General features: G+C 42.3%; 1 protein-coding gene and 1 long non-coding RNA gene across 7 annotated transcripts in view; one reads left to right on the forward strand and one right to left on the reverse strand.

Moving 5' to 3' along the window:
• Positions 1 to 22698, forward strand: part of SGCD (sarcoglycan delta) — an 841450-nt gene extending 818752 nt beyond the window's left edge. For all 6 annotated transcript variants that reach the window (XM_032477185.1, XM_014552116.2, XM_032477187.1 and 3 more), the window contains 2 exons: positions 18055 to 18178; positions 19742 to 22698. In XM_032477185.1, the coding sequence (XP_032333076.1) occupies positions 18055 to 18178; positions 19742 to 19915 (298 nt within the window). In that variant the 3' untranslated portion in view covers positions 19916 to 22698. The remainder of the gene's footprint in view (positions 1 to 18054; positions 18179 to 19741) is intronic.
• On the reverse strand, positions 103 to 14695 carry LOC116662793. Its single transcript, XR_004318843.1, has 3 exons — positions 14592 to 14695; positions 2395 to 2460; positions 103 to 490 (listed from the first exon to the last, which is right to left on the reverse strand). It is a non-coding gene; the product is annotated as an uncharacterized LOC116662793 (long non-coding RNA).
• Positions 22699 to 23979: the final 1281 nt, after the last annotated feature.

Below are 23979 nucleotides of genomic sequence, written 5' to 3' on the forward strand. Positions count from 1 at the left end.
AACAGGGTGAGTGGCAGAACCTCTTCAGCAATACTCTTTTATTCTCAGCACTTAGCCAGGCCTCAGTAAGTGTCTATATAAGAGACAGTCAGTGTTCAGTATTTGATTAATAACAAGTAACGGCAGATGTGACCGAATGTAGGTAGACCAGTACTAGCCCCCTGGTCAATTCTTTAAGACATCCGGACCTCAAGAACATTCACGTTCTTACAGTAATTCAAAATGGTGGTTAAAAAATTGGCAAAATGATGTCAGAATATTGTTGTTTCCAGGCATTTATTGGAAAGAATACAAACGTTGATGTTAGATTTGACTTTGGATCCTCTCTCTTTGGAACCCGTACGTTCCAAAAGGTAGATCCCTTTCTTCTCTGTGTCTCAGTTTGTTCGGATATGAGATGGGAATGACAATACTAATAGGCTAAATAAGATTAAATTACCTACCACAGCGGCAAACAGAGCAGGCACTCGATGTGTTTCATAGAAGTTTCCTTCAAAGTAAACATACAAAGAAAATAGTTTGAGGAGGGGGAACAGGTAAAAGTTTTCTTTGTGACTCAGGAACAGGGAATGACTTGACTCCAACAATTAAACAGCTAACATCTTTGAACTCAAAACGCTCCGGGCACTGTTTGTTCTAAAACACATTCAGTGTCTCACATAACTGTCCCCCGAATCCTGCAAGGTCTGTACTAATATTGTCATCCGATAGCAGCGGGTAAACCGAAGCTCGGAGGAGTGTTTAAAGACGCAAAGGTAATCAGTCAGAAGGAAAAATGACCTCGTGGTAAATTTCGAAGTCTTCTCTGAAACACACGGTGACCTGGCATCTTAGAACGGGAAGGGAGCGGCCAGCCGAGGTCGACATATCTTCCTTTGCTCAGAAACGGAGCTTCTCCTAGTAATGGTACTTTCCTCCTGTCTCCCCTCCCAAGTGCTTACAACAATAACAGCTCCGAAGGACAAGGTTATTGTAAGGGGTGGAGCCACCTCTCAAAGGCTTGGCCGCTGCCATGGCTTCATTCATCTTCAACAGCCCCTAGACAAGGTACTTTTAAATAGTGATTGTTACTCACTTCTTAGCCAATAGATAGCCCACCCGTTGCTTAAGAGCATTATTTCGTCAGCTTCACTGTGCACAACGGCTATGCGCCCTCTTCCCCGATTACCCCGGATCCAACCACAGTAATAGACGTGCTCTAAAAGCAGCTGGGTGGCAGAAACATCTCTTGTATAACAGGTTTGCACCATAACTGTTGGAAATTACCTGATGATTAACGTTGTCTAACCCAGGGAACTCTCTTGCAATGAAGTTCAGGATTTATCGATAACTGTGGGATAATCCTCTGTATTTGTTTACATCAGTAATTAATGTGGTTCAGTAGGGAGCCCTTGAAACCTCGTATAAGGAAGATTCATCCCCAGTGGCATAGACTGCAGCCATATGTCACCATTCAAAAGGTAATTGGTACATTTCATTAGAAAGTAATTGAGAGATTTATTTTAATGCCTCATAATAAATAATCGTGATAAACACGATTGTTAGCAGAGCTGTGGGCACCATGGAAAGAATTTCCTTTACATCAAAATATGGTATACACTGTAAATCAATCTTGGATTTTTTCGGAGATGCTCGTTAGCATACTGTCGCCTTTCCTGTGAAAACGAGAGTTTCTCTGTATGGCCACATGTCTTTCCTGTTCTCACGATTTGCCTTACAACAGGGAAGACCCTGGGTCACTCTACATCCCTCAAATGACAGTCCCCAACATGTCTGACCAGACATGTTTCTAATAGTGGGTTGGAGCAGAGCACTAAGAGGCAGCAAGACTGGGCTGTGAGGTCTGTCACACTGGCTAAACGGACAAGATAATAGACATGTCTTAGGATTGTAGCAGCGTTAAATGGTGTAATACACATTAAGGCTTAAAACAGAATCTCGGACTACAAGAAGCACTCAAGGAATAATGAATAATTAGTACCATCATTATGACGATGGCCATCTCTGTCTATGCAGAGTGAAACCATTCCACCCCAGTTGGTGGAAGAGCAAAAAAAAAATCCCCCAAAGCCATCTGCAGATTGAGATGAAATCATACTTTTAACAGGGAACCAAGTGAAAGAGGAAAAGAATGGTAGAAGAAAAGTGAATGGCACAGTCTTCTTTCCCTGTGTGAGAGCTCTCTCTGCCTCCTGGGTCACCACTGCACAGTGAAAAGGTAGTGCACGCCTGGGGTAAGCACTATTTTAAACATAGCTCTAGGAAGTGACTATAGAATCGTCATTACCTTTATTTTACAGAAGAGTAAGCTGAGCTCAGGAGAAGGTAAGCTCTATTCCCAAAGCACACAGCTACCAAGTGGGATGGCAGGCCCCGGGTTCTGTGTTTACTTACTCCGCTTTCTTCCAATGCCAAGCTTCAGGAATGAGGATACAGAAAGCTTCCTGGAGCATGTTTTACCTAAGGGATTTTAAAGTAGAAATCAAGGAATGTAACTAATTATAAAGTAGACCACTGGCTTTCCATTAAATAGGGCTAGTTTATGCTGCAAAGCACACTAAATCATATTACTTTTAAAGATAAATACAGTAGACTTCGAAGAAACGTCAGCCTTTTAGTTGGTTCTGTGCCCCACAGGGGATGCATTAATCCTCTATGATAATTGATAATTCATTGGAAGGTTTTCAGATAGCTACTTTGAAGCCAGATGGTCCTGGTGGCCTAAGTCCCACCTCCACGAGTCAGTGCCTGGGTAGCCTTGGGCAAATCACTCAGTCTTACTGAACCCTCATCTGTTTAATAAGAATTTGACCACATACTGTATAGGGAGTCTTGAGGATTCCCTGGATCACATGAAAATCCAAAAACATCAATATGTAGTGATCGTTCTTATTAAACATCTACAAATCACTGTCTAAACATGCTTTCTGGTTTGTTCAGCCACTGGCTTACAAGTAATCCTCCAGCTAACAGTACTGAGCCTCAGACAGAACCATCAGCCTTTCTCTCTATATTGCTTTCAAACCTATTTCCAATAAACAGCAAGGACCTACTGTATACAGCACAGGGAACTATGTTCAGTCTCTTGTAATAACGAAAGGGGGAGTAATCTAACAAAAATGTATATGTATAACTGAATCACTTTGCTGTACCCGTGAAACTAACATTGTAAATCAACTACACTGCAGTAGAAAACAAAGCTAAGAAAAAAATATTTCCAGCTTTCTATGGTATCATTTTAACTAAGAGGATCTTAAAGCGGGTTGTGAAAAATTGTCAAGTATATAGGAATGGTATCAACTAAATTATTTATAGTATGGTTGGACCAAAAACAGAAATTTTCAGGTATTACCAAGTAGAGAAAAGCATTTACTTTCATTTTGAGTGGATACATTTACATTATCCAAAATGTCTTTTAACAGAAATAAGGTATTCCATAAGTTTTTTTATTGTAGTCAGTTTTCAATGTTGTGTCAATTTCTGGCGTACAGCATCATAGTGTAGACACACATGAACAAACATGTATATCCGTTTTCATATTCTTTTCCGGTATAGGTTACTACAAGATATTTAATGAGTAATTCCCTGTGCTCTACAGTATAAGCTTATTGTTTATCTGTTTTACATATAGTAGTTAGTATCTGCAAATTTCGAACTCTCAATTTATCCCTTACCCTGCCGGTAACCATAAGTTTGTTTCCTATGTCTGCAAGTCAGCTTTGTAAGTAAGTTCATTTGCCTTTTTTAAAGATTCCACATAGAAAAAGACCATATTGTATCACTTCTCTTTCTAGCTTCCTTCACTAAGAATCTCCAGGTCCATCGATGTTGCTGCAAATGGCACTGTTTTATTGTTTTTATGGCTAAGTAGTATTCCATTGTATAAATATACCACAGTGTCTTTATCCAGTCATGTGTTAATAGATAGACACTTACGTTGCTTCTGCCTTGGCTAGTGTACACAGTGCTGCTGTGAACATTGGGGTGCATGTATGTTTTTGAATTAAGAGTTCCCTCTGGATATATTGCTCAGGAGTGGGATTGTTGGATCATATGGTAAGTCTATTTTTATTTATTTTTTTTGAGGACTCTCCATACTGTCCTCCACAGTGGCTGCACCAAACTGCAGTCCCACCAGTAGTGTAGGAGGGTTCCCTTTTCTCCACACTGTCTCCATTACACTGATACCAATTGGGCTTGTCTCAATGGCTGTTGGTTCATTAGTTTATCAAACAGCCCAGCTGAAGTATGGGAACAGTTATTAAAGTGCTTTTCTCAAAATAAGAATTCAACTTTGAACCCTTGAAGATTCAGTGAGATCAATGAAGAAATAGTTTGATACATATACATGCTCTTTGAGTAAAGAATCCCACTGATTTGGCCAAGTTTTATATATATATATAATATCAAGAACATAAAAATGCACATGGCCCAGGGAGTACAGTGGACCCCTGAATTATCAGCCTAGTTGTTCTGGTCACAGTTACAGTTACTTTTCCCTCAGAAGCAGCATCATAACTATTCTGTCCCCCTCAGTGGGATGGTAGGTTTCCATATTAAAGGTGGTCCGTCTGCGTAAGTCACTGGTTTTCCACCACTGCCACAAATACGCCTCAGCATTCCGATTTAGTTTGGTTGGAAAGTGAGTGAAGCTTTGAAAGCTTCCCATGTGCTTCTGACCAAGGTGAAATTTCCTAGCCCCTGACCCCAGCCAATCCAGGAGCTGCCTAAAAGCAGCTGCTTTAATTGACCAAAGCACCACGAACTTCACAAGCCTTCCCACCGTTTAGAATTTAGATCCTAGATTGTTTTGAATGTCACTCCCCAAAGTAACAAAAGCCATCGTCTGCACTCTCAGAGGGTGGGAGCAAAATATAACCTAAAACCTTGTCTGGGTTTGGAAGTGATTAGTATAGACTCTTATGATGAAGGAAATGAAAATGAGAAACGTGGGTAACTAACCGCTGTTTCCATGAAAAATACAGAAATGGGAGAGAAGTCAGTCGTCATGCAAACAAGAAACAAATTTTCCTGAGGTGCTAAATAATTTCCTGGTAGCAGATGTTTCATGACACCAGGCTCTGCCTCACACATAAGCCACCTTGACTGTACTGGAATATACACCACCTGTGTTCCCTTAGCAATAAATAACTATTACACGAGTAAACAATACCTACAGTAGGAAAGAAAGGTTGATTAAAAGAATGCTTTGTGATGGTCTGCCTTGCATAAAAGCAAACTGGTTTTGCTCGAGACAACAGATTATCACTGCTTTTCACAGAGAAATGGCCTTTAAATAAAAATATACAATCCACTTCTTAAATCTTTACAGCAGAACCCTAGAATATTCTGCTTGGCGTTGGGGGGGGGGGGGGGTCAACGCAGCTTGCATGTGAAGATAGAGCTCTCAGAACCAGCAGGTTCATTCACACAATTTAAAGACCTCATGCAGACATGAGGGTCTTGAATTTCAAAGTAACCCTAGCCTGACTTAAACGTAGATCCTATAGCACATGCAAAAATGCTCAATATCACTATCAGAGAAATGCAAATCAAAACTACAATGAGGTATCACCTCACACCAGTCAGAATGGCCATGATTCAAAAGTCCACAAATGACAAATGCTGGAGAGGCTGTGGAGAAAAGGGAACCCTCCTACACTGCTGGTGGGAATGCAGTTTGGTGCAGCCACTGTGGAAAACAGGATGGAGATTCCTCAAAAGACTAGGAATAGACTTACCATAGGACCCAGGAATCCTGCTACTGGGCATATATCCAGAAGGAACCCTACTTCAAAATGACACCTGCACCCCAATGTTCATAGCAGCACTATTTACAATAGCCAAGACATGATAAAGAAGAGGTGGTATATTTATACCATGGAATGCTACTCAGCCATAAAAACCAACAACATAATGCCATTTGCAGCAACATGGATGCTCTTGGAGAATGTCATTCTAAGTGAAGTAAGCCAGAGAGAGAAAGAAAAATACCATATGAGATCACTCATATGTGGAATCTAAAAGAAACAAACAAACAAAACATAAATACAAAACGGAAACAGACTCATAGACATAGAATACAAACTTGTGGTTGCCAAGGGGGAGGGGTGGGAAGGGATAGGCTGGGAGTTCGAAATTTGTCGATACTGACAGGCATATGCAGAATAGATAAACAAGATTATACTGTACAGCACAGGGAAATATATACAAGCTCTTGTAGCTCACAGAGAAAAAGAATGACAATGAATATATGTATGTTCATGTATAACTGAAAAATTGTGCTCTACACTGGAATTTGACATAACATTGTAAAATAACTATAACTCAATAAAAAATTGTTTAGAAAAGCCCACATTGCTCCTCCCCTCACTTTTTGCAGGTGCTTGGTTGATTTCAACCAGCCTGTATTGGAAGGTAAAGTTGGTTCCATCAAATACAGTGTATTCATGCCACAGCAGCCATTTAAAATAGGACGCTATGCAGTGGATGTGTTAGGTATTGACTTAGCTAAGCTTAGAAAGAAATGTGTTTCCCGGAAGTGCCCCCACTCCGAGTTACGGCAACACCAGGAGTGATACTCCATTTGCACCGGGAGGTCAGTGCAGAGCCCAGGCTGCTGAAGGTCACCCGGTGGCTCCCCGTGTTCACTTGGGCCAGTCCTTGGGACTTAGAGGTGGTGAGAGATGGTCAGGGGTATCAGTTCATCCTGGTAGGCTGTGGCTCATCCTCCCTCTCCTCCACTCACATCCATCTTCCCTTCAGCCTGTTCTGCTGACTTCAGACTCCAGCATCCAACACAAAGGCAGCAGCCTTACACAGACCATATGCCCAGTTTCTGCAACTGCATGAGTTTCACTTGCTGTAATGAACCTGTCTGTATCTTACTGATAGAAGCTTTCTCTGACTGAACTCTGATTGAAAACCCTTAGCCCAGATCTGGAAATCAGAAAGTTGGCCTACCTGGAGTTTAAAATAATAATACATAAAGAATAATAAACTGCCAATAAATCTTGCCGCCTTTAAAGATGAGATGATTTCACTATTTAATTTCCAAATCTATCACAATGTCCAACAGTCTTATACCAACCAAGTATAAGTTGTTGCAAACTCTGCTGGTAAAGAATATTTTTTAAATATTTTAAATGCATTGATGAATTGAAAATTAGTTATGATTGGCCAGAGTCTAAAAACAAAAACAGCGTAAGAACCCAGAGACAGGATCTGAGCACTGAAGCCAGCTGTAACTTTACAAATGTGCTAAACTAGAGGAAATCTGGTTTCAGTTTTATGGACTACTGGGTATGGGAAGAAAGCAAATCACAGGGCCCACTCAAAGCAGGTAGTCTCTTGAGAGATCCCCAGGTGTAAGTGGAACCCCAGTGTAAGGATGAGATAGAATTGAGCCTACCTGGTCTTCCCCACCTCTGACCTTTCCACCCAGAGGCTTGCAAGGGAAATAGCCTGTCCTGCAACCTCAGGCAAAGGAGTTCACAGTGGGTCCCAACTGACGGTGGCACCAGTGACTGATGGAAACAGATGCACATCCTCTCAAGAGACAAAAGTAAGTCTCCACTTCAGCAAATAAAGACCCAAGAAATATGAACCCACACATTCAAGTATGAAACATACTCAAACAAGGCGGCCAGTTTACAGGCACAAATACGGGCATCAGCAGAGAAGGAATGTCATGAAACAAAAGGGAATTAAGAGTACAAAGCAAAAGAATGTAAAAGCGGCTCACAAATTAGAAAATACACAAAAAGGAATTTCTAGCAATGAAAATATAATCTCAGTAAGCAAACCTCCAACAGGTGTGATGAGAAATAAGTAAAAAGGAAATTACAGGAACATGAGATCGCATCTAAAGGATCATCCAGGAGGGAGGGAGGCAGAGTAACAGGAAGTCTAGGGTGACAGAGAGAAAAAACTATTTTCAAAGTCCTGTCAGCTGAGTGTTGTCCAGAAGTGATGAAAGACACAAAACTACACATGTAGAGAGTCAAAAATTCAGGCAGAGTCAGTAACATGAAATCCACACCTAGGCGTGTCAGAATGACCCTGCAGAACATCAAGGCTGAGCAGCAGCAGGCGAGACGAGAACCCAACAGAAGGTCTAGAAGTGAAGTTAGGTGGATGGCTGACTTACTTCTTAACATTAGTGAGAAGCAAAATACAAAGGAGTAATACCTTCCACCCCTGAGAGAAAACAACTGTCAGCGTGTGCTGTGTAGCCAGAGAAAACCCCTTTTACAAAAAAAAAGAAAGAAAGAAAAAAAGAGTAAATTAACAATTTATTCCAGAAACACTAAACTGAGGATTCAGCCCCAGCAAACCCTCACTAAAAGAACCTATCAACCAAAGATTTTCGGAAAATAGGAAGATTGAAAGTTAGAGAAGGAATAAGTGAGGCAAGTGGAAACTACATAGATCTGTGTAAATAAACAATAAACAGTACTCCTGCTGGATTACGCATCACAGGACCAAAATACCTAACAGTACTCATAAATCAAGAATAGTACACATAGACTGCTGCATTTAAAAAGACAGTCTATTAAAGATACAAGATTGTTAGGAGATTAACTCTCCCCAAAACTGAACTATGGATTCAACACAGTCCCAATCAAATTCTCTACAGGCTTTTAGGACATATATGGAAAAGGAAAGGACCTACAACAGCAAAACCAGTCTATTTTCCTTTTGCAAAAGGCTAGGCGGGTAAATGATTACAGCAAAGCAGAGACTTTAGAAATAGATCTACCTGTATATGGTTAATTGATCTTCAACAGAAACACCAGTGCTATTCAACAGGGAAAGGATTTTTTTTTTTTTTTAAATAAACGCTGCTGGAACAACTAGATACCCCTACTGAGAAAAAAGTGAACCTCAATTCTACTCTTAACAACTAATTCAAGATGGCTCATAAATCTAAATATAAAGCTAAAACAACTTTTAAAAGCTATATAAATATATATAAACTAAATAAGAAATATATACATATTTATTACATAAAGCTAAAACTATAAAATATGTATATAGATGGAAGGCGACAACTGGTTTTAAAAAAAAGCTAGAAAATTACATGGGCGACTACCTTTGTGATCTTGGGGTGGGTGACGGTTTATTAGAGAAGATACAAAAAGTAATGAACAGTAAATATATGATAAACTGATACTGACCAGTAGACATTGTTTAAAAATGATAAAGCCATAGATTGGGAGAAAATACTGTACATATAGATGCACAGCTCTATCTATATATCATCTCAATTTTCTGAAAATTCTGAATATTCAGATATATAACTGCAAAAAATAACTTTTATCCAGAATATATAGCAAATCAGTAACAAAAATGCAAATAACCGAATTGTGAAAAGAACAAAAAGTTGAGCTAAAGATTTACACTGGTCCTTCCCAAAAGAACATCTTTGAATAGCCAGTAAGCATGTAAAAAACTGCTCAACATCATTAGTCATCAGGGAAATAAAATTCATAATGAAGATGCATTTTATAGCCATTGAAATTGCTTTAATTACTTCAGTATTGGTGATAGGAATGTAAGATTGCACAACCAACTTCGAAAACAGTTTGGCTTTTTTTTTTTTTTTTTTTTTTACTGTATTACTCTGCTGTGTAACATATTGCCCTATAAACTTAGCTGCTTAAAACCACTGACATTTACTATCTCACAGTTTCTGAGGGTCAGAAATCGGCTTGTGAATTAATGATGCCTCTGACTTAAGATCACTCAGTGAGGACGTTATCCAGGGCTATGATCTCTTCGAATGCCTACACTGGGGAAGACCCATCTCTACATGTACTCCCGTGCTTACTGGCAGGACTCGGTTCCTGGAGACTACTGGATTTACTGGATCTAGAGGCTTAGTTCCTCAGGGGCTAATGGGCTCCCTCAGTTTCTCAGGTATCTTCACAGGGCAGCTCTCAGCGTGGCAGCTGGCACCCCTTTGAGGGAGGGAATGAGAGAAGGAACCCAAGATGAAAACCATGGTCTTTTTAGAACCTCATCTCCTAAGTGACACTGTTACTCTTGAACTTGTGTAGAAAGAAGTCGCTCTGTCCAGCCCACATCGAGGACAGGGAATCAACCAAGGGCATGAATAGCCAAGAGACAAGGATCCCTGGGGACTATTTTACATGCTGCCTTACTACACTCAGTAAAGACACACTTATACTACAACATAGTAATCCTACTCTACCTACTTATTTTTAGAGAGATGAACACTGTATCCTCCAAAAAGACTTGTGAAAAATAAGCCCCCATCTTGCAACAACCCAATAGCTACTAACAGGAGACTGGATAAAGGGTATAGACTTTCAGTTATAAGATGAATGAGTTCTAGCGATCAAATATACAGCGTGGTGACTGCAGTTAATGATCATGTATTATATACTTAAAATTTGCTGAAAGAGTAGACCTTAAATGTTCTTACCACATGGGAGAAAGAGGTCAATCATCTGAGGTGATGGAGAGGTTAATCACCTCAACTGGGGGACCCATTTCTCGATGTAGACATAGATCGCAACATCGTGTTGTTCACCTTACATACGTATGATGGGTTTTGTCCATGAAATTAAAAGACCTGTATGTTTCACTGTATGTAAATTTTTCCCCAATAAAAGGTCACCTGAAATCAAAAATGATCCAGTTACATGAGAGATGCATCTGAAACATAACCATACAGAATGGATGACAGGTGTTTAAGGAAAAATATCTTGACTTAATAGACATAATACAGAACATAGCACCAACAACTGCAGCACACACATTCTTCTTAGACAGGCATGAAGATTTATAAAAATTGACACCTATTGGGCCAAAAACTTAGTGTCAATTTTTAAGTAAGTATTTTCTGACTATAAGATTATCAGTTCAGAACCAGTACAGAAAATACACACTAGAAATATAACATAGCAACTCTCACCTATTTAGAAATTTAGGACAATCCTTCAAGCCTCACTCACCACAGGAGAAATTATACTAAAATGATAAAATATTTACACCTATATTACGAATACTCCTTTGGGATCCTGCCAGAGAAACATGCACATCCTTAAATAAATACATGAAAAATTAGAAAAGGCAACAAGAAGGCAGAATATTTTGATTAACTAAGATGGCAACACATTTTAGAACTGCAGAACTACAGAATTACCCTAATCCATCTAGAACAAAAAAACAAGGAAGATTCAAGAACAAGAAACATAAAATTGAATTGACAAAATGAGAAGTCAGCTCTTTGAAAAGACCAATAATTGACAGTACTGCTCAAAAGGAAAATAAGACAAGAATAAAAAATATTTAAAACAGCAACAAAACAGACATAATGACAAGTGTTGGGGGCATTTTTTAACTTTGCCAAGAAATTTAAACCTTTGTATGAAATGGAAAAAACACCAAGAAATCAGACAACTTTCTGAAATCGACCCGAGAAGAAACGTAAAACCTGTATAATCCCTACAATCACTTTTTAAAGTGGAAATAAGATGTTTTCCGTGCCCAGGAGGTTTATTAGTAAGTTAAATATGCGAGGGGTAAATAACTCTAATCTTAGAAAATGTCAATATAAAAGTGGTAGAACCTCTCAAAGATATTATAAGAAAGAAAAATTACAAGATAAACTCACTTATGAACACACGTGCAAAATCCTAAACAAAATTAAGACCTACTTTCAAAAACTGATAGAAAAGGTGATACGTAATGACAATATCAGATTAACAACCAAAAACTTAGCAGTGGATTATTATTAGAAAATTGATATAATTCACCACATTACTAGACTAGGGGGAAATGTATTACCTCAATATATGAAGAATTAAGTAGTACTTAATAATATTAATTCCCATGACTGACTGATAGAAACTCATAGCAAAACAGAAATAGGTGGAAACACTCTTATCTTGATAAAAAACTATTTTTAGGATTAAAAAAAAACCTAGCACAAAAAAAATCTTACTTAATGGTAAATTTTTGAAAGTTTTCCCTTTAGAGTTGGGAGAAAGATTGCCATTTCCCTACTGTGTTGGACAGTCCTAGACAGTACAGTATTGAAAAGGAAATAACAGATATAAGAAATAAGAAGATACAAAACTATCATAAATTAATTAGTGCCTACAAAAAAACCCCTAAAATAACCAGTGTACAAAGTATGAAAAGTAAGATAATCTACCTAGATGTTAACTGTAAGATCAACTTACCAAAAAGAAAGAAAAAAAAAAAAACAAAAAAACACCTGGACAGCAATAGGAAAAAGGAGTAAGTGTAAGAGAAATGCTTTTCTTTTTTTTGCTGAAATACCATTTTCCATAGCCACAAGACATTATGCTGAACCCACATAGAGACAGATGCAGTGATCATGGTGTTAACATAAATCCAATCAAAATTCCAAAGGGCTTCCCTCAGTTGAAACTTCAGTCGATGCTGAAATGTATTTGGAAGACCAGGAATGGCTGGGACATTTATAAGAAGGTAAGAGGACTTGCCTTATGAAATGTAGAGAATCTTAAAGTCATAATAAGCTAAATATTTACTTAATTACTGTCAAAGGGATAGATTGAGTAGAGCAACAGAACAGACGGGCGGCCCTGACAGAGATCCAGATGTGTGAGGCAACAGCATTTATAGCAGAGCTATGTAGGGGCTTTTCAGTGTACCAGGCTGACATCCTTGGTCTGCATCTGTTTTGACCCCAGCCTCAGATCATACACAAAAATGAATACCTGATGAATAAGAGACAATGAAAAGGCAAAACCTAAAAGTTTGGGAAAAACTACAGAAGAAATTTAGGACCTCAGTGTAGGGACGGACTGCTCTAATAAGACACAGAATGCACAGACCCCAGAGGGAAAGATAACAAATGTGTTGATTTTAATATGCAAAACTTTGTTCATCCAGTGATGCTAATCAGAGAGGGAAAAGATAAACTACAGCCTCAAAAAAGAAATTTGCAATACACAGACCTGCTAAGCGATTCTTCTTCAGAATATATAAAGCATCACTGCAGCTCAGTCAGACGACATCACAAACACAGAAACAATTAAAAGAGACAACAGACATTTCACTGAAGATGAATCCAAATGGCTTCGAAACAAATGGAAAGATAAGCTTAACTCCATTACTAATCTGGGAAATGCAAATTTAGAAGACAGCAGCATCCCATTTCACAGTCACTTTCTAATAAACACTATCAAATGCTAGCAAGACAGTCGCAGACACAGAACTGGTGGGAAAGTCAGAGCTCTAGCCATGCATACCCTGGGAGCTAGCAACTCCCTCTTCCCGTATTTGTCCTAAAGGAAATTTACACAAGTACACCGGATCCGCACGCAAGCCTGTGCAGAGATGACTGCACAAACAGAAACTTGCAACCAGTCCAGATGTCCCACCAAAGGATGGCCAAATAACTCACCATGTATCATCACACCAGGGAAACAATAAATTACAGCCATGCTACAGCAATGGATACACCTCAGGAACAAAATCTTGAGGCAAAAAAATGAATAAATCACTAAAGAATACATACATAGAATTATTCTGTGCATAAATTTCAAAAACACGTGATAGTAAACAATGTATGGTTTAAGATGCAAACATGTAATAATATAATAGTAAAGAAACACAAGAAAGCAGTTAACAAAAACCCTATTAGGTCATTACTCTTCAGAGAAGGAAATGGGTAGGATTAAGAAACAGGGCTCAGGAAATTACAAAGCTAAGAATTGTTTTCCTCTTAAAAAGGACAGTGAGTATATGCAATGCAAAGATCCGCTACATGGCTGCTCTTTTTACCATATTTATACTTGGAGAAATCTTTTGCCTCAATTCCAAAACTATCAGCCAGGTGAGAAAAGCAGCTGTCTCCTGTCCAGAGCATCTCCACCACCTGCCGTATATGAATGTGCAGAGACTCATAATTTCCTTATAGTTGTCTTATGGTCACTCACTGACATCACCTAGTTTTTGTGGGCACCTGAGAAGAGGGCGTTTAGAACAATGGTTCTCAAGGTGTGGTCCCCAAACCAGCAGCTTCAGCATCACTTGTAACTTGTCACAAGTGCAGGAGTTCAGGCACCACCCTAAACCCGCTGTATCAGACTCTGGGGGTGGAGCCAGGCAATCTGTTTTAACAAGCCCTCCAGGGGATTCTGACGATCACGTTTGAGAACCATGGTTCTGGAGGGCATGACCCAGGTGGGGACCTCCTGTCCTAGACATTCTTCCACTCCCGGGCTCCTCCGTCCTCCGAGATGGGGGTTACACTTCGTCCTAACGGAAGCCATGTTCATTTCAAAAGCCAAAGGGACCCTCCATGGCCACCCCTCTCCCCCAGTCAGGAGGAAGCCTCCTTCCATCTTCCTTGCACAACACCATCTAAGCAGTGGTGTCGTGGTGCTGCATCTAAGGTCAGAAACTGACTGACGTCACTGCCAGACTGCTTCGTCTGCTCCCTGCAGGCTTCACGGGGCTCTCGTGGGAGCTGTTCTCACAGCGAAAAGATTAGCATGTGAACAAACTTCAATTTGCCTGAACAACAGAGGCCGCTGGGATGGGGTATAAAATACAAAGCCAGTTACCGTTCTGTGTCTGCGGCCAGGGACCCGTCAGAGCCTTCCCCATTAGGAGCCAGTTTCAGAGCAGCCGCCTTTCTTGGCATCCTTCCAAGGTACATCCAAGGCTGTGAGGAGGGAAAAGCAGCGGTCACTCCCGAGTCCACGTCTCTGGCCCTGGCGCCCTCCTGCTGCCCTCAAAGCCCGGTGGTCGCACGGATTCACATGCCTGCCTGACCTGCCCGCGCTCCATCTCACACCATTCTCCAAGCTCTGTATGTTTTTTTCGATTTCAAGTTTTTCCCCCTCAACTATCTTCTCGTATCAGTCATTCACTTTGCATGCTACCCACGGCATAGGAGCACATTCACTGTCTCCTGGATTCGACGTCTCTGAAGGTGACAGTTGCAGTAAGTTACGAGGGCTGTTACAGAGGAGGGGCTATGTCTCCCTGAGCCCTGTGTGGTGCAGGTTTGGGAGATCCAACTGCAATTCCACGAAGAAAGAGGTGGCATTTCATTACAAAGAGCAGCGTGAAGATACGATGGACAGAGAAGTCCAGTTTTCCGGGAAGTGGCGTGGAATACTGGACAGCGAGCTTGGGTCTGACGCTTGGCCCTGCCCTTGCACACGATACACCGCCCGGAGCAAGTCCTTTACCCAAGTCTCCTCACTTGTGTAATCGGGACTAAAAGAGGACCCAAGGCACAGGGTTTGGCTCTGTTCCGTTTTGACTGAGGTACCTGAGTTCACAACGTTGTGTTACTTTCTGGTGTTCAGCATAGTGATTCAGTTGTGTGTGTGTGTGTGTGTGTGTGTGTGTATAATATATATATATTCTTTTCCATTATAGGCTATTATGATTATTAAATATAATCCCCTGTGCTATACAGTTGGACCTTGCTGTTTATCTATTTTATATGTAGTAGTTTGTATCTGCACATCTCTAACTCCCAGTTAATCCCTCTCGACCCCGTTCCCCTCTGGTAATCCTGAGTAAAGGCATCGATTTTTTTCTGTCGAGATTGAATGAGATAACACATCTAAAGCACTTCCTGCTGTGCCCACCACCTAGTAAGGATTCAGTAAAGCAGCTGGTGTTTGTGGCAAGGAAAGTAAGACCAACAGAACAGGTCAGAGCAGGTTCTAGATGGGTGAACCCGTTCCAGAGCTCAGCTCCTTCATGAGGAACTTGTGAAGGTTTTGATCACAGAAGGGACATATTCAAACCTGCCTTTGGGAAGATACATTTGTGTGTGAAGTACCCTGGGGAAGAAAGGATGAATTAGAGGCAAGACTTGGGAGGTTACGGCAGTCGAGGTTAGGGATGAACTAGTATACTGAGTAGAGAGAAGCTGTGCCTTAAAAGCTGACTTAACTGATGCAGCGAGGGAGGGAGGGACACGGGAAAGGGGGGAATAGGGAAGGGGGCATGAGGACCCCGCCCCCGGGGAGGGTGGGAGACGCAGGGCCACTGGGAAGAGGATGAAGCACTTTGGAGCTGGGCTGCCAGGACTATCAGAAGGGAAGCTTATGCCTTAAGGGGGAAGGTCTCAATATTAGTGAAGACAGAGGATGTTAACATGTCAGTAGGATAAGGTGTGGGAGTCATTCAGACCTTGAAGGAGAGAAATAAAGAAAATGATAGAAAACCACTTTCCTGTTTCCAAACCTAGCGGGGGGCAGGTGTCAGGTGCAAAAGAAGTGCACAGCTGGGTTGGATTACGGTCCTCCACAGAGCTGTCCTGCAACGTCACTGTTCCCAGCTACCCTAGCACCAAGACCCCCTCCCTTGTCACAGTGAGAAGGACCACGGGCAAAGGAAGTCAGCCGGAATTCGGGGTGGAACCACACCCGGCTCATCACCCCCTTGGCTCAGGCCTCGCGAGGAGGAGAGGGCAGGGGTCGGGGGGTTTCGCCACACACCAAGGCGTGAGCTCGGCCTGGAAGGAATGAGCTAAGGAGGAGCCCCAGCCAGTCCTTTCCTGAGCACTCGGGACCTGCTGTTTCTCTTTCTGACTCTGAATGAGTCACTGGGGGAGAAACACAAAAGTCAGTGGAGAAGGCGCTGCCGGGAGGCAAAGCTCAGGGACCCAGCCCTGGGAAGATCCAAGAGCCCCCATCTTGGCACCAGTGGAACGTGGCTGGGGATGATCGCTCAAGGGTGGCGTCCCACTGGTCCCCATGCCCATCCTGCCACTCACTGATGCCCCCGAGTGGTGGCAGCAGAACAGGGCGTCAGTCATTGGCAGAGAGGGTGATGTTCCTTTATAACTAATGCCTTCCAAGTGTCGGAAAGTTACGAATGTGGAAATAAAATGCAGAAAATTGCTCTGATTCAGAGCGATTTGATGGCCATCATTGAGGTCCGTGCTTCCTAAGTCAGGGTGCTCTCTGTGTAACAGAGAAGAGAATCTTCATTTGGGTCTATTTGGTGATAGTATTAAAATCTGGACTATTTAGAGGACGGTTGAGTTTCAGTTCCTATCTTTCACATTACATGAGGGAGGCAAAAATCTTTCTATGAGGCATTATCCTCTTTTGCCGTAATACTTAGCATCCAGTGTGGCTGATTCGCTTTCTCTCAATTTACTTAATGTACAGACAATAAATTTCATTCTGTTGGGGGGGGTGGTTACAATTATGTGAGTTTTCATCGAGACATGGAGGCACGTCACCACTGTTACAATCAAGAAACACAGTAGTTCAGCACAAAAAGTCAGCTGCTCCTCGCGCAGCCCTTTGTAGCTAAGTCACTTCTCTCCAGCGCCTGGCAATGCCTTGCCTGTTCTGAATCTTCTCTGGACAACTGCATATTTGAGTAAGACCTGAGGTTTCTTTCCAACTTGCTGCCATAAAAACAGCAGTAATAGGCATAATAATGGTTAACACATATTACACGTTTCTGAAGTGTCAGGCACCACATGAAGCTCTTCAGAGATGAGGACACTGAGGCTCTGACACATTTTGGGAAGGAGAGGAGGCAAGGAGGACTTGCCCAAGGTCACTGAGTGGCAACCCCCTGGCTGAGTCAGGCATGTCTAAGTCCTACGTCTGTTTTCTTAACTTCTATCCAGTCCTGCTTCCAGGAAAGAGAGAAAACAGGACAAAGTAGAAGGAGTACCTGCCAGTTTCAGGAAGCTCAGTTTAGCCCTGAGATTGCCTTTCCCTAAAAATAAACAAAACTTATGGAAGAACTTAGTTATTTGTATCAATAAAGCAATACTTGACTGGGGTGTAAGAGAAAGTGAAGCCAGGACCCTAGAACACCGTCTTTATCACTGTTGTGATGAGCACCGAAGATCAAGCCCAGGTATGTGGTCTTCTCCCTCACACACTTGGCCAGGTTTGTAAAGCAAAGCAAGAAAAAGTTCCTGATCAAATACTGAAATGTTGGCTCAGTGCTCAGCGCGTCAACTGCCTCTTTAAAAAAAAAAAGAGACAGAGAGAGAGAGACAGATCTTTCATCTTAGTCTTGTGTCTATTCCAGGTTGGAGTCTCCCACCCGGTCTCTGGTGATGGAGGCCCCGAAAGGAGTAGAAATCAATGCAGAAGCCGGCAACATGGAAGCCACCTGCAGAACAGAGCTGAGACTGGAGTCCAAAGATGGAGAGGTAGGAGCGAGAGGAGCCCGCGTCCAGAGAGACGCCGCTCCAGCAAGCCCAGGTTGCCTAAAATGTGTCACTCCCACTGGAACAACAACAAGAGCCCATCCGAAGGTTTTATTTCTGGGACAGACACGTTGAACGGCACGATTACAGGCCAAACCCACAACATATAAAAGTTACAACTCATTATTTGTAAAGTACAGAGATAATCGCATATATTGCAAGAACAGAATTACAAGGACGGCTGTGCAAGTGGATGCTTTTTCCCACTCCTCTCTCTCTCGTCCCCTTAGAATCAGCTGTACGTGGCTGGTAGGACTACGTGGTATACCTCACACATCTGTTTAAAAGAGGATCTTAATTTACCTCTCGCTTCCCTAAAGTTCACATTGTATGCTTCTGCCTTAATGGAACATGGGAAAGTCAGATCTCACAGCCATCCCAAATCAGAGCAAGCCAACCCTTCGCTAAAGTTCAGGTAGCAAGAGGCTAAGGGACGAAAGACTGTGAATATTCAGTCTCTTACCCCAACACGATCCCACGTTGGTGAAAAGAATCAATGTGTTTTGCAAGCAAAGTAAAACCCCCAAAAGAAAATAGGCCTCAACTGCAAACTTTTAAAAATGCCTTCATTGTGTTCATAAGTGAATTTTTCTATTGAAGAATTTTTTAAAAAGAGGCAAAAGCATTTTGAAAGCCAGTTCCACCTTTCACATCTACTTCGAGGCTGTCCGTCTCCACCCGCTTCAGTACCCCAAGCCCGCCTTTCAATGGGTTTGGCATTTGCTATGTTTGTTTCAAAAGAGCGAGTCATTTGATAGAGCTTTCAGTGATCAGAACTGTCTCTGCACACAGCTGCAAACGCCAAACCAGACACATTTAGAAGGAGTGCCTACACCACAGATGCAGTTTATAATCCGAGTCAGGACTCTGAAGGAACCGGTTATAACCTTAGCAGCCATTTAAGGCTGGAAAGTGCTGCGTATTCTTGAAGCCCCTCCATGCACACAGATGTGCTTAGGGTCTGAGACGCCCCCCAATAAAGAAAATTGTTCTGAATCTGATTAAGCCTAGATTCAACTGCCAACCTGCAGGAAACATAGAGAACAGAGGAAAATCCAGAGTAAGGGAAATAATAGAAAAATAATCCGGTGTCTTCAACCAATCAATTGCAAAGGAGAAAAAAAAAGTACAGGAAATCCTGTAGATTGAAAGAGACTAGAAAGATACATATGTGGGGAAAAAAAAGGTTCACCTAGCATTTCCAAATTTATTTCACTCTAGGAATCCGTTCACAATCTACATTATCATATACATTTGCAAAATGTTTGCAAAATGCTAATCTATATATGACGTTACCAGGGCAACGTCATCTTGCTACAACGTAAGCTTCCGGGAGGGTAGAGAGACGTTACCTCTCCCGTTCCTCTCCGGACCTCCAGTGCCTGCAATGCTAAACACATAGTAGGTGCTCCCAGTTGATTTCGACTGAACATCCATCCACCGTTTCTGAATGTCTCGAGGATACATGACAGCCTCTAACTCTCCCTTCCTGTTGACTCTTTTTAGATTAAGTTGGATGCTGCGAAAATCAGACTACCTAGACTGCCTCATGGCTCCTACACGCCTGCGGGAACGAGGCAGAAGGTCTTCGAGATCTGTGTCTGCGCCAACGGCAGGCTGTTCCTGTCCCAGGCGGGAACGGGCTCCACCTGTCAGATCAACACAAGCGTCTGCCTTTGAGGGACGGTGCAGAGCGGATGCTGTCGGCAGCATCAGGGCCTTTTTTTGGCTTTACACACTGGCTGCCAGCTCTTTTTACTAGAACACAGAAAGCCTATCAAAGACCTTGTGCGTGTGTGCGTGCGTGTGCGTGTGTGTGTGCGTAGATATAAATATATATAAATATATATATAAATAAATATATATATCCTCTGTATAAAAAAGGTTTCAGTACAAAAGGAACCATGGGTGACCCTGTGATATCCACCATCATTTCCATCCCAGCCCCACCCCCTACATGATAAATCCGACACGAATTCGAGCCCTACTCCCCAGACCCTTCAGAATGTCACAGTGTGTGGACACTTACTGAGTATTTACCTACGTGTTGGAGTAACAGCCTGTCTTGGCCTTCAGTGTCATTACAAGGCAGTGATGGCGGGAATTTGCAGGTCACGCCCGAGGGCTGAGACCCTTGTAGTAAAAGCAGACATTGAGTTTCCATTTTTAGCTTTGATACAGCTGGCCACCTGCTCTCTCTTCAAGATGGGATAGGGGCAGTGCCAGCGAAGGCCACCAGAGGAAGTCGGAATGGCTGTTCTGCTTTTGCAGCCAGATGTATTGGGGCTTCTGTAGTTGGATGATGAGGACGATGGATTTTAGCCAAGTTTGAACTGCTCACCCAATTCCTGCTAGCTTACTTCCTTCAAACTCACATATTATCCCACAGTCAAAATAGGAGCTGTAAATCAGCGCAAAATAGAATTACAGCTGCTCCTCAGCCGGCTGGAAGCTACTCAAAGCCCTGACAAAGAATAAATGGGCGATATGTCTCTGTTTAAAGGAAGAAAAAAAAAAAAAAAAGGCTGTTACATCCTCACTTCTGACTTGATCCGACAGACACCTACCCAAAATGATCTGGTCAATCAAAACCCTTCGGAGTGGAACCTCTGCCCCAAGAGAAGCTATTTGGAGGTGGAACTCCAAGAGTAGCGTCAGGAACCTACTTACTTTGCACAGGTTCCTCTGGATCGGTAGGTCATTCAGAGACATGCCTTTTCTTTTTAAAGGCATGCACAAACTCTCTGCCTTCCATCTTCAAATATATTTTTTCAGGGTCCGGAGAGTCATAGTTCTAAATTTACCATTCTATTTTCTGTAAGACTAGTGACCCAGCAGTCACAGATCGAAAGCACCACGTGGCCCCAGAAATGCTCACTGAAAGTGCATACAGACTGAGTCAAGTGTCTCCATGAGAACCACTGTGTCCCTGGGCCCAGCGGCACCCGCTCCCTGTATGTGGAAGCAGCTCCCTAATTCCCGCCATCAGCTACCTCTCATCCGTCCGCGCTCATCCTCACGCTCCAGGGTCACCCTGGCCAGCTCTTGTGCTGGGACAGGGGATTACACCGTCTCTGTTCAAAGAGGGGGAAACTGTGCCTTTGCCTTAAGTCAATGCACTCAGCAAGGAGAAGCACACCCTGTTTATCCTGTCGTTACCTGTAGTTTACTTTGAGTGATTGGAGGGGTTTCAGAATGCCTGGGCATCTCACAGCCGGTAGACCAAGTGGCCGACGGATGTGGACTCCACGGAGCCCGGCATGGAGACGCAACGGGCTTCGACAGTCCTGGATGCCGTGCGGCGAGCAGTGGCCCCACGGTCCTAAGTCTAGTTGTATTTGTAGACCTGAATGGCATTTATTTTTTTTTTCCTCAACAAGGTTCTACTTTGTCTTACTTCACAAGCAGGGGGAGATTCGCCACAGGAAACAAGTAAGGTTTCTTGTATTTGAGACGACACTCAAGCCTCAGGCTGAGGTTTGCACACGTGGGACGTAAAAGCAGGCTGTGCGTGGCTCACTCACTTAGAGGTGGGGGCAGGAGGGATGGGTCTAGCCTGCGCGGCGGCCCTGCTGGCGCCCAGACCCCAGGCTCCCTCCCGTCTCTCTTGCTCAATATCCGTATAGGAGAATTGGGTTGTTCGAGAGTGAGATGATAAGACTGCTTCATTTACCGCACTGCGGTCTGAAAACGAAAACCCCCAAAAGATACCCAATTGCTCTGGGTCAGTATTATATACATCCTGTAGGATCACGCTTCCAGAATCTACACGTATCACACCCAGAGGCTTTTCCAAGCCAGGAAACGCCCTCCACGGCGACTGGAGGCACCAACCGCGTACCATTCAGATCAGCAGTCGCAGGTCTGAGGTCCCTTGTGGCTAAAAACCTGAAGACAGAGGGTTGTTCTTGTTTTGTTTTGTTTTTTAAGCAAACAGACCATCTTTGCATTCGGTCATCTCAAGTACATAATCTATGGATGACAAGGGAATGGAAGGTTCCCTGAACCTCTGCCGTCTACTTTTGTTCTAATCATTACACAAAAGTCTGAGATCAGCATCTGGGGCATTTTATGCCAATAGAAAAGACAGATGTGATCCCACTTGCAAAATTTAATCCTAAAGGTAATCAGATCTCAAATAGAATAAAAAGAGTAACAGCCACCAAGAATAGACATCTAGCGCCGATGAGGACAGACATGATAACACACTCAGATTTGCATTTGTGCTAAGTGTCCACAATACACCAGGTAACAGGCAGGAAGCTTGGAATGCATTGAAGTGTGTATTTCAGTTCAGACTTTACAGTTTGGTAAATGCATCTTGAGTCCTTCAATGTGTATTTTTTTCTCCCAACTTCCACCAACTAGAATATTTGTCTACAGTCATAAGAAAAAGCTTTACCTGAATTCTGGGAATAATAATAAAAAAAATCTCTTTTACATTAAAATCTTATAACCTTTAATTTTAAAAAATGAGATTCTTTCTAATCTCTCTGAACAATATTTTCTAGACAATCACAGCTTTCAGTGTATTCAGCAGTGAGTGGCTGAACCGAGAGTTCAAATGAATTTTCAATATTCTAGGCGTTCTGGTGTGTCAACCTTCTTCAAAAAAGATTTATAAATTAGGTTGATCTCCAGTTATGCTTACCACTGAGTTCTATCTGATAGCCGCTCACTTAAGAGTTCATTCTTAGGGAGGTTTTCAAAAACCCTCATGCTGGCATCTGTCTAGGTGGAAACTGGATGGGTTTAAGCTTGTAAACTTGACTCGGTTTTCAACTTCCTTTAGGCCAGTTTTTCCCTTGGATGACTTTCATTGTATATCCAGCATCACAGACCAAAGACTGCTTGGGGCTTGACCCTGGAACATGAGTCAGCACACTCTGGTTCCCTAGACCCACTGGGACTGATCATCCGTCTTTGTAAATAAAACTTGATGGTAACACAGCCACGCTATTCATCCATACTGGACCAGGACGGATGTGTATCTCTGCCAGAGACCTCGGGGTCCCATAAAAGTTACCAGTTGGTCCTTTATGTATAAAGTGTGCTGACCCCTTGCACTGAGGTCATTTATCGCCTCATTTGGGTTGCAAACAGCAGGAGAGAGAGCAAGTGATATTATGAGTGAGCCGACATTTCCACGTGTGCTTGGGGATATAAATACTTGATCAGAGAAAAAATGGGCCACCTTAACACCATGTGTAGAAGAGATCCACTTGTCTGGGAAACAGGCTCCCAGGATTCTTGGGAATGGGGAGGATGCAATTAGGGAAAGGTTTACTGGAAAAGGAAAGCTTTGATCTTCCAAAAGCTTTTCCCTAGGACCCCTAATATATACGTGGTCTCTCTGGTCAGCATCACTGTGTGACAAGAAGTAAAGGAGGGGGTCCTTTGATTTAAATTTAGTGTCTCTGTCCTGATGAAATATTTCTGCAGTCTCTGCTCATCTTCCCCTATTCCAGAAAGATGCCCATACCATGGTCTCCCAAAGAATATTTCTGACCTGACACATCTCTTTGGCATCCATCACCTCAGTTATTCATACGTCCCATGGACTTGCTTTCCTATGACCACATCAGGCCTGAAGGGTTGATAGGACCACTAAATAATTAAAATATTCAAAGAAATATCTTAAAATACGTAGGAAGAAAAAATATAGAAGACTTATTTCATGAAGCTATTGCTGGGGGTTGCAGTGGCTGGGGTGGCGGTGCAGACCCACATGAATGCCAGTTTGA

Source organism: Camelus ferus, chromosome 3, assembly GCF_009834535.1.
Source record: "Camelus ferus isolate YT-003-E chromosome 3, BCGSAC_Cfer_1.0, whole genome shotgun sequence".
Taxonomy (NCBI): Eukaryota; Metazoa; Chordata; class Mammalia; order Artiodactyla; family Camelidae; genus Camelus; species Camelus ferus.